The sequence below is a fragment of the Onychostoma macrolepis genome, chromosome 12 (assembly GCF_012432095.1).
Source record: "Onychostoma macrolepis isolate SWU-2019 chromosome 12, ASM1243209v1, whole genome shotgun sequence".
Classification (NCBI taxonomy): domain Eukaryota; kingdom Metazoa; phylum Chordata; class Actinopteri; order Cypriniformes; family Cyprinidae; genus Onychostoma; species Onychostoma macrolepis.
Genome location: NC_081166.1, coordinates 28377185 through 28390702, shown reverse-complemented (window position 1 = coordinate 28390702; position 13518 = coordinate 28377185). Strand labels below are relative to the sequence as shown.

The window sequence follows — 13518 nt, the reverse complement described above, 5'->3', positions numbered from 1 at the left end:
AGGAAGGAAGACTGGTGCTCTGGGCGTTTCTATCATCTTAAGGAGGTTTGCTGGTCTGATCCGACAGGCATGTTTCACAGATACAAGGAGCTGATTCGACGGCCTGACAGCGGCATACAGGAGCCCAGAGTTCTGGCACCGTTTTATAGTAATTTGGAGGACATGAAGAAATTTTTCAAGGTCTGCTTCAGGTTTTGTCATTAAAATCTAGCCGAAACCAGGAATTATTTTCATGTTATAGCTGTTAACTGAGAAATCAGCTATATTCAATTTTAGTATTTTTGTAAATTAATAACAGTTGTAAATGTAGACATCAGAACCTGTAATGTTCAGTATGGTGAGTGGATATTTATTTTGAGATTTGCGATTTACATTTAACAGTGTTATTAAATGATTGTTGTTTTTAAAGATTAACTTTCAGTAAGCATCAGATGATAGCAAAGGAAATCTAAATGTAAAAACAGAGTAAATGAGCATGCACAAGTATATATACAATTATGATAGAAATATAGTACTGTTGTACAGTAGAATGTACTTTATCATTCTTAATATTTACAATAATATTAATGCAATTAAAATATTTTAATAATAAAAATATTATTTTAAGGAATATCTAAATTTTTCATCCGTTTTTACAATTAACCTCTTTTTTTTTTGACAAAAAAAAAATTGTTCAGATTTCATTTGCTTACATTCTGAAAGATTAAGTTGTTAAGGTTATGTGCATTTAATTAACTAACTTTTAATACAATTGCGTTAAATCATAAAACACAGAATCCAGAAAATTAAAACGGAAAACATGGAATTTCTTGAAAAAATAAAACGTTTATTGTTGTTAATTTTTTATTTTATTTAATTGATTAGATGTGCTTTTTGCTTAAGATTTAATTAAACCATTAAAACAGAATCCAGAAAAATGAAAACAAACACAGAATTTCTGAAAAAAATTTATATTTAAACCAAAAAATAAAATAAATGATTCAATTGATTTTTATTAGACATGATCTTTGATTATTAAGATTTAATTAAACCACTAAAACAGAATCCAGAAAGAAATAAATGACAACATAGAAGTAGAGGAAAAAATCAAATTTCATAAGTCCCTACTAATTTCAGCTGATCATTTATATGGTACCAAATCAAGTACCATTTTATATGGCAAATACTGAAATAAATGAATTCTAAGGAACCTTTATGATCATTGCAGTCTCTGAGTGTGCAGCCCAGTCCGTCTATGAAGCAGTACGTATCTCTGCTGGAGGCCGTTTGTGAGTCATCTCCTGCAACAGGAGACGTTGTCCAAGATGTCTCTGTCATCTTCGCCAAATTAGGTAAAAACCAAATAATATCCAGCCTAACCTTCCATTAACTGCTGTTTGGATGTTCTCTGATGTGCTTCTGTCTCTCTCAAAGCTGATAAATGTAAGACCCATGTTCATGGAGATCAGGATCAGGACACTCAGCTCAACTCAGTCTACTGCAACTCTCTGAAAGGTGAGATCAACTGACCTCTGTGTGTTGTTGATTGCGCTGGTGATTTCTGTAAATATCTGATTTGATCCTTATGGTCTTAACAGAAATGGTGTCTCATAAAAGAGTGTTTCCCACCAAGACCAGCGGTTGGGTCACATTAGCTCGTAAGCCCATGATCGCAGACAGCGCAAACCTGGAGAAGATCTTCAAATCGCACAGTTCGGTTTGTCTGCTCAACCTGCCGTCTGCAGCCAAGAGAGCAGCCAACAAATCCAGGCATGAAGGTAATGTGTGTGCAATGCTGTTCACCGTTATTTTCTTGCACTGTAATGGTAATTTTCGCTAAAATTACACAGTTGACTGACTCAAGTTAATTTAACAAGCTTGAATTAAGTCATCACATTTAATGGAATTTTTTTTTTTCAAAATTCTCCATTGAGCTGCTTTGGGTTTTCTTCCCAACAGAAGCAATGGGGATGGAAACTAATGGCATAATTTGTTTAATCATGATTCGATCAGACATTAATTCTGTTAGCCAGCGACAGAATATTTGCTGTTACCTCAAAATATGCTCACGATATAATTATAATTTGATTTAGATTAGGTGATCTTTGATCATGCATAACAATCACTGGAATTAAATTTCTTATTTATTTTACGTGATATTTAATAAATTATATTATTTGAAATCTGAAATTTAAAAAAGTAATTTTGTTGGTAAAAAGGTCTTTTTATATGGTGCGCATACTGATCCTGACTAAAATCCAGTGTTCAGATTTCTGGAAATGTATTCCATAATACTTGCCATACAAAACAATTGTCAAAATGTACTGTAATTCATTGAAATAATGAACTTTTTTTTTTAATTACCACCTGTAGTGTCTTGCATTAACTCACAAATGCAAGCAAAATGTAACATGAACATTTAATTAAACTCTCTAAAAAAGTGCAAATACTGTATCCCAATTGGGACATCCACAACAGAAAATACAGTTCATTTTAATAATATAAAAAAAAAATAATAATAATAATGAAAAGGTGATTTAACCATTTGATGATGGCTCATTATTGGCTTGTGCAATGATATAAGCAATGACATCAGTCAATAAAGTCTTTCACACTTCTGTGCTTTTTAAAATGGCAAATCTAGTATCCCTATAATGAGCTGTCATCGAAAGTGTGATGATTGCATTATTTTATTATGTATTTTTTGCATGTTTGTCGCTTTGGTTAAAGCGTCTGCTAAATGAATAAATGTCAAATGTAAATGTTTACACTCGTAATGGAAACTTCTCTATTTCATGCATTGGCCCGCTGGACTTTGCATGTGGGACCTGCAGATGTGTTATGATGGGGAAACACTGACGTCATATGCGCCATGCATGCTTATTTTTAACTCTGTAATGAACGATCTGGGCCATTTCCAGCTCAATTTCCCGGGTCTGTTGTCCTCAGGCAAGCAGGAGAAGGAGGCGTTCAGCGAGCGCGACCGTGAGTTATTCCTGGAGATCTGTGGGGTGGAGCGGCTCACCCAGTGCGTGACCACCGAAGCGCAGACCGAGAGCTACAGGCCTTGCCCCGCGGTGCAGACCCTGGTGCGGCAGCTCGTCCCCTACATCCAGAGGTTCATCTTCCACAACGCAGATTTCGATGACGTGTACAGTGAGCTGAAGGAGAGTGGGATTGCTAAATGCATTCGCTCGCTGAGTTTTGGACAGGTACGCTGGAGGCGCTTTCTCCGGATTGCAAACCCAACAAATTACCGGCTGTTGCATCATGCTTTTTCACAGGGGAGGAAAACAGAAAAGTTTGTTGGGTTTTTTTGCAGGTTGGGAAGCTGTATATTCACTATCGGCTTGAGGTGCCAGACGAGGAACCGATCTTTGAGAGTGAGGATATTATATGTCTCCTAAAAGACAAAAAAGAGCTGTACATCCATAAAGATCATCTCTCGGCCAAACTGGACATCTGCAGGTACAGCGTCTGCCAGTGAGATTCAGCAAATGTACTGTAGGGATGGGCGGATCCATACTGAAGTAGCATCGATACTGAAAGTATTGATGGCTCAATATCACCATAGAATGCCTTTCAACCCTCACAGTACTCAAAAATATTAGTTTTAATATCCCATTCGCTTTGCCATGTCATAAATAGTAGACACTCAAGTTCTAGAGAAACATATTAGCTGAGCTCCCGAACATTTTTTTTTTAGATAATTATGGGCCATTATTCGAAGCATAAACCATGAGATATGTTCATCCTGTCATGGACATACTCTATATATTACTGTTAAATACGTTTTTCATTGCAAAATTAAGATGCAAATTATATTTTCTGAAAGGTATGATGTCCCTTTCCTAAACAGGGTTATTTGTTTGCTTTCAAATTATAAATACATAGATTTACGTAAACCATGTGTTTTTAAAGAAACTCAACAAATACAATTTGCACATGCATTTTTTCTTATTTTGAGAGAACTGATATTTGGATGCAGTTTTTTGTTTGCATGTTATTGCCACCACACCTAGCTAACACACTGGATTATATAATATGATTGAATTATTATTAAAAACATTATTGTAAAATATCAAGATGACAGGGTGGACACATAAAGTAGAACACACAAAGCATGACAAAATATGACAGTGAAACATTTATTTAACTTCGAAAAAATAATAAATATAATTGCATTCTCAATCACATTGATATCATTGATATTCATTTTAGATTTTTAGCAGTATTAACTACAAATGAATGCTTGTATCATGTATGTCATGAGTCTAAGTGGCCGACAGGGTGGACATTTTGAGCTTCAATTAGCATATTAGCTTACAACAAACTGACTAGCTAAATAGTTAGTCTGGGGTGCGTTTCCCAAATGCAACTATGGTCGCAAGTACCGTCGTTACCAATGGAGTTCAATGGGACTTACCACCATAGTTAGCTAACGATGCTTTTGGGAAACGCACCCCTGTTTGTTGAAGAGAATTTGGTATATTTAAACTTACAAATTTTGAAAATACTGTATTCTAATCACTTCTGGCATATTTTATGCCGACAGGGTGGACATGTTAAGCTTTGGCAAAGCAAGTAAGCAAACTCATACGAAGAAAATTTGTCAATTGAAAAGTCACCAATTTATTCACCTCAGCCGTTGAAATTCCTGCCACTGAAGAGACAACAAATCTGTTGTCCTGATGTGACTATAGGGGATGGCCTTTTCTTAAAAGGGGGCAGATTCCCCAATACGACAGGGTGGACAGCCATTCAAGGGACATGGAAAAACTTTTTTTTATTAAATAAAAATATTGCTTTTATTACCAAATGATCAGTACACTCAAATCGAGTAATCGCTTTTTTACCAAAATATTATTATGAGAACAAATTTATTTTTTTAATTTTATGATTTGACAATAATCTGCTATCATTCAAATTTAATGAGCAGTGCATGGGACATAGCAAAATAACATGCATCCTCTTATACAAATCTGAAATAAAATCTAGAAAATTTATCTAAAGAGCCAAGTAATGCTTTTGTCATGAATATACAAATTTAGCCTAATATAACACTTCCTTTCATAGTCAATTTTTTGTTTTCATGGCAAATGAGTTATGTACAGGGCATCAAAGGCACCCCACAGTGATATTGACCCTGATACTCAAAAAAAAGAAGAAATATTGATCTTAAAGTGTTTTTCTTTCTTTTAACCAGCGATTTAGTTTAACAAGAAATGTACTTCAAACAGTATGCTCATCTGAATACATAATATGGATCCATTAGATTGAGTTATTTTACCTTTTTTTAGATTAGATTAAATTATTAAACATTGGTCAAGCTATGTACAATTTCAGTTTACAAGTTAAATTAATTGTTAACAAAAAAATCATTCACTGCCAGAATAAAAAATGCTTTACCACAGTGAGCATAGTTTAACTGTTATTTGTTGTAAAACTTACCATGACTAACAGTACAGTAACCATATTTTAACCATGTGTAAACAAAAACATAATCTAATAATTTGCAATTAAGCTCTGTTAAATATCAAGTCTATAAATTGAAGTGCCCTGCAATTTTATGCCAAAATAAACGCTCTTTAAAATGGTTTAACGCTTGAAAGCATAGAAAAAACATAAATATTAGTATTGTAATTGTACTGTTGCATAAAATAGTACTAACAATAATTGTTATTATTCTCATTAAATAAATTCAATTGTTATTATGAAATACATTGCAGTAGTAGTATTATAGGAATATTTTTTTAATTTACATTTTTATAATTAAAAAAAAAATTAATAATAATTTCAATTAGATATGTTTTCCCAATGTGTTCTGCCTGTTTTTAATGAAATGATGCACATACAGATTCATGGCTGGTAATAAAAAGTTTTATCGATATCAATGTTACTTGCCTTTTGAAAGTATCAGTATCGTATGGGAAATAAATTGTGTGATCACCCATCCCTAATGTGATGTTTCTCTAGGCTCATGTTCGTAACTCATCTGTCTGTGTATTATTGCAGAGAGCTGGTGAAACTGTTCACCACGGACAAGAGCTTTGCTAAAGAGCTAGAGCGCTTCCTCCAGTGCCTTGTGACATGCACAAATGTGAGTATAATGTTAAAATAATTTACATTGCTTTTACATTTAATCATTTAGCAGATGCTTTTATCCAAAGTGACTTACAAATGAGGACAATAGAAGCAATCAAACAAACTAAAGAGCAGCGATATATAAGTGCTGTGACAAGTCCTGGTCAGTCTAATGCAGTACACATAGCAATATTTTTTATATAATAAATAAAAAGAAAAAAAATATATAGAAAAGAAATAGAATAGCTAGAGCTAGTGTTAGTATTTTTTTGTTTTTATAATTAATACATAGAAAACAAATAGATAAAATAGAATTAGAATAGAGAGTGCTAGAGTTAGAGGGTCAAATGAAGAAATTTGGAAGAGATGTGTTTTTGCCATTTCTTGAAGAAGGCTCAGCTGCTCGGATTGAGTTGGGCAGGTCATTCCACCAGGTGGGAACAGTTAATGTAAGTCTGTGAAAGTGATTTTTTTGCCTCTTTGGGATGGCACAATAAAGCGACGTTCACTTGCAGAACGCAAGCTTCTAGAGGCACATAAGTCTAGAGTAGTGAATTCAGGTAAAGGGGAGCAGAGCCAGAGGTGGTTTTGTAGGCAAACGTCAATGCCTTAATGCGTGTAGCTATTGGTAGCCAGTGCAAATTGATGAACAGAGGTGTGACGTGCATTCTTTTCGGCTCATTAAACACTAATCTGCCGCATTCTGGATTAGTTGTAGAGGTTTGTCTGAAAGTCCTGCCAAGAAAGCGTTGCAATAATCCAGCCTGGACAGAACAAGAGCTTGAACAAGGAGTTTTGTGGCTCCTCTGGACAATCTGACTTTGCAGCAGCCTGGAATTGAACTGCTGGTTTAGTCTGCAGAACTGGCCCCCCGACTGAGCCTGCTTTCTCCCAAGGTTTTTTTTTCCATTTCGGTCACCGATTTTACTTGCCACTGTTGCCTCTGGCTTGCTTAGTTGTGGACACTTAATTGCCAGCGACATCTTCAACTTGATTGCAAAATACTATTTGAACTGAACTGAGCGGTATGATGACATCACTGAATCCATAATGAACCGACTTCAACTGAAAATGGTTAAAATTGTGTTTACTGTTCTCCTTTTGCAACATTACACACTATTTTCCCATTTAATACTGTAACGCTGCTTTGACACGATCTGTATTGTTAAAAGTGCTATATAAATGAAGGTGAATTGACTTTAATTGACTCCGTGAAATTCAGCTGATCATCAATGACAACTCCAAGGTTCCTGGCTGTCCTTGAAGGAGTTATGGTTGATGCGCCAAGCTGGATGAAGAAAATGTGATGAAGTGTTGGGTTGGCTGAAACTACAAGCAGTTCTGTCTTGGCAAGGTTGAGTTGAAGGTGATGGTTCTTCATCCAGCAAGAAATGTTTGTTAGACATGGTGAGATGCGAGCAGCTATCGTCGGATCATCAGGATGGAATGAGAGGTAGAGTTGAGTGTCATCAGCATAGCAGTGATATGAAAAGCTATGTTTCTGAATGACAGAACCTAGTGATGCCATGTAGACCGAGAAGAGAAATGGTCCAAGAACTGAGCCCTGAGGCACCCCAGTAGCTAGATGTTGCGACTTGGACTCCTCACCCCTCCAAGTTACCTTGAAGGAACCACTGGACTGTGGTTTAGAGTCAGAATGTGATTAGAATGAGTCTGCAGGCCATAAGAGGAACAACAGCAGCATATTCATTCATTCATTCACACACACACACACACACACACACAAACAAGTAATGCTTGGTGTTTGTCCAAGGTGACTCTGTCCTTGTTTCCAAAAACAAGATTTAGTGATTGAGAGCTCAGACAAAATGAATGGCATTCAAAACATTAAATGCTGCCTCTTAAGTGAATTGCTAGACTTTGTATTGTTGTTGCTGGTCTGTTGGGTTATATTGAGGGTTTTCTCTCACCTGGTGTGATATAGACACTACATGTGTACCGCACACGAGCCACCTCTTCAAGCGGGCCAGGGCATGGTTAAATGAACCGCACTGGACACGGTACAGAGCAGTCACACTTGTGAAATGAACTGGACTTTGGGGGTCAATCGCGCTCATGCACAGATCAGATCCCCTAGTGTGAGTTCATCCTAAATCTAAGTGAATAGCAGATAGCACACCACAACTATAACCATAACAGCACAAAAAATGATGAATGATAAAAACATTGACAGCCAATCGGAATCATTTCTGCTTTAAAGAGCTTGAGCATTTAAAGTGACAGATAACACAACTGCATTGTATACTTGGAATACACTAACATAGTTATCTTTATAATTATCATTCTTGGTGTAAACAGGCCTTAATAGTGTTGCTTCACCGGATGGCCAATTTCAAATGTATTTTGTGTATTTTCAAAATGCAAAATACTGTGTTTGTATTTAAATACATTTTTCCACACAGTATTTTGTATTTTTATTTTAAATACATTTTGATGTGTTTGTGCCCATGTCTGTTTACATATCTGTATTTATATCCATATAATTTATAAATAAATGTTTAATATATAAACATAACACATTTTTCTGAAATATACACATGCATGTATATATAATTATGTAAACAAAAACTTTTATTTTTGATGCGATTTAAAATTAAATATAGATATATATATATATATTAGTAGTTAGCATTTTAATCTCAATCTTAATTAATCTTTCATTTATTGCAACCCTCATACAGTTATTCAACCCCATTATTTTGCAACCCATATTCAATTACATTTAATTACAACACAATGAAATGCTTCCATCACATGATGTTTTGTGGCTTGTCTTGCTGTAACTCAGGACCGAGCTGCTTTAAAGAGGTTTCTGGACAGAGAAAACACTCGAGAACTCCCTGCAAATGAGGAACCATGGGAGGTGCCGGCGCCGGTGGAAGTAAAAGCAGAAGCCATCGGTAAGCATCTCTCTTCACGTCTCTGAACTGAGGCGACGGTGAGGGACAGACAGTGAGTCCGTCTGCTCTCGCTCATATCGACTGCACAGCTGTGTTTGATCCCTTTGATTTCTCCTCCAGTTTAATCTGCGCCGCTCGCCCTCATTTCATCACTCTTCTCACACGCGCATAGTGCACATATGCTAATGGGGGTTTGTTCGCTGACATGAAAGCGCAGCTGTTGCCAGGGTGAAGGGAAGAGCTGTCTCTGCTCAGCTGCACATCAGCCACACGCTTTAATAACCACTGCACAGTGAGACCTATTTGGGTCAGTTTTTGTGATGTGACATTCATCTGTGGCGGCTCAGCTGTAATTGTGCTGCTTGTGTTTGCAGTGTCGTCTCTGGTCCGGCCGTCAGGAGCCATGCAGGAGGAGGAAATGCAGACACAACACAATAAAGAGGACCGGCTGGTTTGCTGGCCACCGAAAGCATCTCTCAATAAAACAGGTGGCAGCAGTTCAGGTACAGACTGTGGATGGAGACTAATGAATATATATTCAGAGCGCTGGCTGTTGCAATTGCACTATATAAACTCAGCTACATTGTATATATCTTGTGGTTATGATCAGGCTAATAACACATGTGTGTTTTGTGGAGTCAGGCAGTCAGGCTGTTGAGGAGGTGATGAAGATGTGGCCTCCTCCTGCTCCTCCTGCTGCTCTGGGTCTCTCGGGCTCTGGAGTCGAGAGGAGCTCGTCCAACATCAGTGTCCATCAGCGAACCACAGAGACTCCACTGTACTCAGACCCAAGAGCTCAACATGAACAGGGTCCCAGACCAAGCAGCGTCCTGTCACGAGCCACAGGTCAGGACTGGCCACTAAAAAAATACGTATATATGTGTGTGTGTGTGTGTGTAAATAAATATCTTAAAATTTATGTATTGGTTTTAAAGTGGCTTTAAAATGTTTTTGTTTTTTTCCCAAACATTTCAGCCAATTAGATTTAATACATTTACAACTAAAATTAAATATCTAGTTGAAAATACTGAAGATTTTTTAATGCTGTTTTGCAGTAAGTGAACAGGAAAAATATTCAATTACTTTAATGTGCATCTATATCAATCTATATATATATAGTAATAATTATAACTCTCTACTTTTTAATTATATAAAACATGCCATATTCTAAGTGATCAATCAACTAAGTTTTGAAATGATTGATTGAAATTGACAGATTTATTTGTGAAAATCAAACCAGCTGTATTAATTTTTGCTGAAGTTTAGCTCTGAAAAGCAATATTAAAATTAAAATACTCATTGCATATATTGCAAAAAACTCTATTGGCCTTGCATTTGGCTCTCTTGATTCTTGAAGGTATTTTTGTATTATCGAAAAAATATCCCCATCATGGATTCATTTATTTAATAGTTTCCCAAATGAGGGTTCATGAGGGAATTGCTAGTAAAAAGTTAATAAAAAGGTCAAATAAATTGGGCTGCACATTTAATGGAAATAAATTTGATCAGTGCAACGAGCTGCTTCACAGGAACATCTCTGCATGCTGTGAATTTGAAGGAATGCAGTGCCACCAGGATCACTTTTTCCATGTTAACTTGATTTTCAGCATTTTGTGGACAAACGCGTTGCAGCAAGAAGCGCTTAGAAACTTTTCCACTAAACGCAAAGAATTAAAGGTCTCCTTGCAGTTTACTGCCAGAATAAAAGCTTGATGGTTTAATGTTTGAAAGTGAAGAATTAAGACATAAATATTAGTATTGTAACTTAAAACATTTACTAAAATTAAATACTTTGCTGTTTACTTGCATGTTGTGACTGTTAACTGACATCAGAGAAACGTGAATGAAGAATTAATCTCAAGGGGACTTGAAGAAAATAGTTAATGTAAAAGGAGTTTGACTGATCTCTGTTTTAACTCCTTGTAAACGTGTGTTTGCTCACTCAGAGCGGAGGGAAGATGTCCAGGATGTCCAGTCTGTGGTCAGTCCTCAGCAGCCTGTGAAACCAAACGCCGCTACAGATGAAGAAGAAACTACAACCAACCTGCCACCATCAACGGCAGAGGATGAACACTCGACACCGCCGCCATCACTGCAGTACGTGTTTGATTACTATCGGGTTTGTTTATTGCATTTCAAATAGGGCTGTTGGATTGACTCCTCGGTGGCATGATTTAATTATGGAATAAATAACGTGTTAAGACATTTAATGCAGCGCCCATCCAGACCTGTCCATCATCTTATATTGATGCAGTTGCTGATGAACACAATTCAGGACGACAGACTGAAACCTTTTAGAATGCAGTTATATGAGTCTAATATTAAGATATGAGTGCAAAAAATTACCCTGTTCTATTTATATCATATAGTTTAGCAATATCACACCAGTAAGAGTGCTGTTTTTCTTCAATATCTGCACCATTGCAAATGTGATGTTGATTTATACAACAGTTCTATAAATGAGAAATTAATATTGGGTTACATTTTTAAACTCAATATCGTCTGTTTCAATCTTGTCAACGAAAATAGTTCTAATCGAAGCCACATCAGAACTGTTGAGAGACTGAGAAACATACAGCGGTGATTCATTACTAAATGAATCCATGGTTTTGAACAAACTGAGTGAGCGAATGATTCAGTGACTCGTTTCTAAATGAATCAGCCATTTGAATGAATTGTTTGAGTGAATGACTCATTAAGACAGTGTCAATTAAATTTCAAAATTATTCATAGTTTAATATTTAATTGCAAACAAAAAACAAAACATTAACGCCCATGTATTGTCATTATTTATGCAATGCTGAATTCAAATATGTGACCCTGGAGCACAAAACCAGTCTTAAGTCGCTGGGGTATATTTGTAGCAATAGCCAAAAATACACTGTATGGGTCAAAATTATAGATTTTACTTTTATGCCAAAAATCATTAGGATATTAAGTAAAGATCATATTCCATGAAGATATTTTGTAAATTTACTACTGTAAAAATTTCGTTTTTGATTAGTAATATGCATTGCTAAGAATTCATTTGGACAACTTTAAAGGTGATTTTCTCAATATTTTAATTTTTTTGCACCCTCAGATTCCAGATATTCAAATAGTTGTATCTCGGCCAAATAAGCTTTCAGATGATGTATAAATCTCAATTTCGAAAAATTTATACTTAAGACTGATTTTGTGGTCCAGGGTCACATATTTCTTTCTAAAGCTACGTTCAACGCTTATCTCATTTAACACAATAATGACTTTAAATGATCATTTGGGGGCAATTTTCTCAGCCAAAATTGATGTGCAATTAATTAATCGACATCATGTAAGTAATTAGATTAAAAATATGAATCGCATGTCTGACCAAATTTAAATTTAAATTTTGAAATGATTTCACTTCTTTCCAGAAGCCAAAATCCAGCCCAGGCCCCAGAGATAGTGTTGAGCCAGTTCCAGGGAGCTGAAGGCCTGCAGCGTCCGCCCATGACTCTGGACAGCGCCGTCTGGAGTAAAGCCGTGGCTCTGGAGGACGTGCTGGAGGATCTGACGCTGGATTGCACCATGCCTCAAACCCTGGTGCTGCCTAAAGACAAAGACGACACGGCCAGCATCGGACAGTGGGGAGAGCAGCTGGTCCACTCCTTCCTCACACACTGGAAAGAGAACGGCGGCCCCAGCCAAATCACCTGGTTCAACGAGAAAGGAGAGAGCGGCCGTGCGTGCGACTTCAAGCTGACCTTCTCAAATAACGGGAGCATGCAAGAAGTCTTCGTGGAGGTGAAGACGACGGTCAGGCGAGATCGACACTTCATCCACATGTCTGCGAACGAGCTGGATTTGGCACTGAAGGAGAAGGAGCGATATCACATATACCGAGTGTACGGCGCTGGAGACGTGCAGCACGTTCGTCTCTGTCGCATCAAGAATCTCGCGCAGCATCTGCATTCCAAGTCCCTGGAATTGTTTTTATTTGTGTAGCCGTCTTTAGTCTTATTGAAAATCTTGAGTTGTTTTAGAATAACATTTCTGATCTTTGTTAGATGTACAATTCTGCCTGTTTGCACTGGATTCTGTTGATCAATGAGGTGGGGTTTTTTTTAACTACTGATACTGTTTGTACTGATATGTGCGATTGCACAATTTTAGTGGCCAGTTATAGTTAAACGTTTTAAAGAATCAACATTTTCTCTATTCACATGTTTGGTCATGTATTCAAAGCACAGGTTTTGCATTGATTCTTTCATAAGCTCTACTGTAAAAGTATAACTTTACTCTTTGGATTGCCATAATCAGTTCAGTAAATAAAAGAAATGTTCTGAAAATGAAGAGTCGGAATGGTTTCACTCTTAGATCTTTATGGACCCAACTAACAAACATTCTTCCAATAACTTTAGTAGAACGTTCATTTAAAATCTTAGCACAAAAACATCATTCATGGAACATTTTTCTGAAACGTTTTAGTTTGTCTAACTTATTTAAACACGAATACTAATTTCAGATGGTTCAGAGAACGTTCAAAAGTAACCATCAAGTTTGCAAAATGCTA

At 36.5% G+C, this 13518-nt stretch overlaps 1 protein-coding gene across 4 annotated transcripts in view; it reads left to right on the top strand.

The window, feature by feature from the left end:
• wu:fj29h11 (uncharacterized) overlaps positions 1-13288 on the top strand; it is a 52652-nt gene extending 39364 nt beyond the window's left edge. For all 4 annotated transcript variants that reach the window (XM_058793142.1, XM_058793141.1, XM_058793144.1 and 1 more), the window contains 12 exons: positions 3-180; positions 1208-1331; positions 1414-1494; positions 1578-1757; positions 2929-3191; positions 3302-3447; positions 5995-6079; positions 8873-8984; positions 9359-9487; positions 9627-9830; positions 10931-11081; positions 12380-13288. In XM_058793142.1, the coding sequence (XP_058649125.1) occupies positions 3-180; positions 1208-1331; positions 1414-1494; positions 1578-1757; positions 2929-3191; positions 3302-3447; positions 5995-6079; positions 8873-8984; positions 9359-9487; positions 9627-9830; positions 10931-11081; positions 12380-12950 (2224 nt within the window). In that variant the 3' untranslated portion in view covers positions 12951-13288. The remainder of the gene's footprint in view (positions 1-2; positions 181-1207; positions 1332-1413; positions 1495-1577; positions 1758-2928; positions 3192-3301; positions 3448-5994; positions 6080-8872; positions 8985-9358; positions 9488-9626; positions 9831-10930; positions 11082-12379) is intronic.
• The last annotated feature ends 230 nt before the right edge of the window (positions 13289-13518 follow it).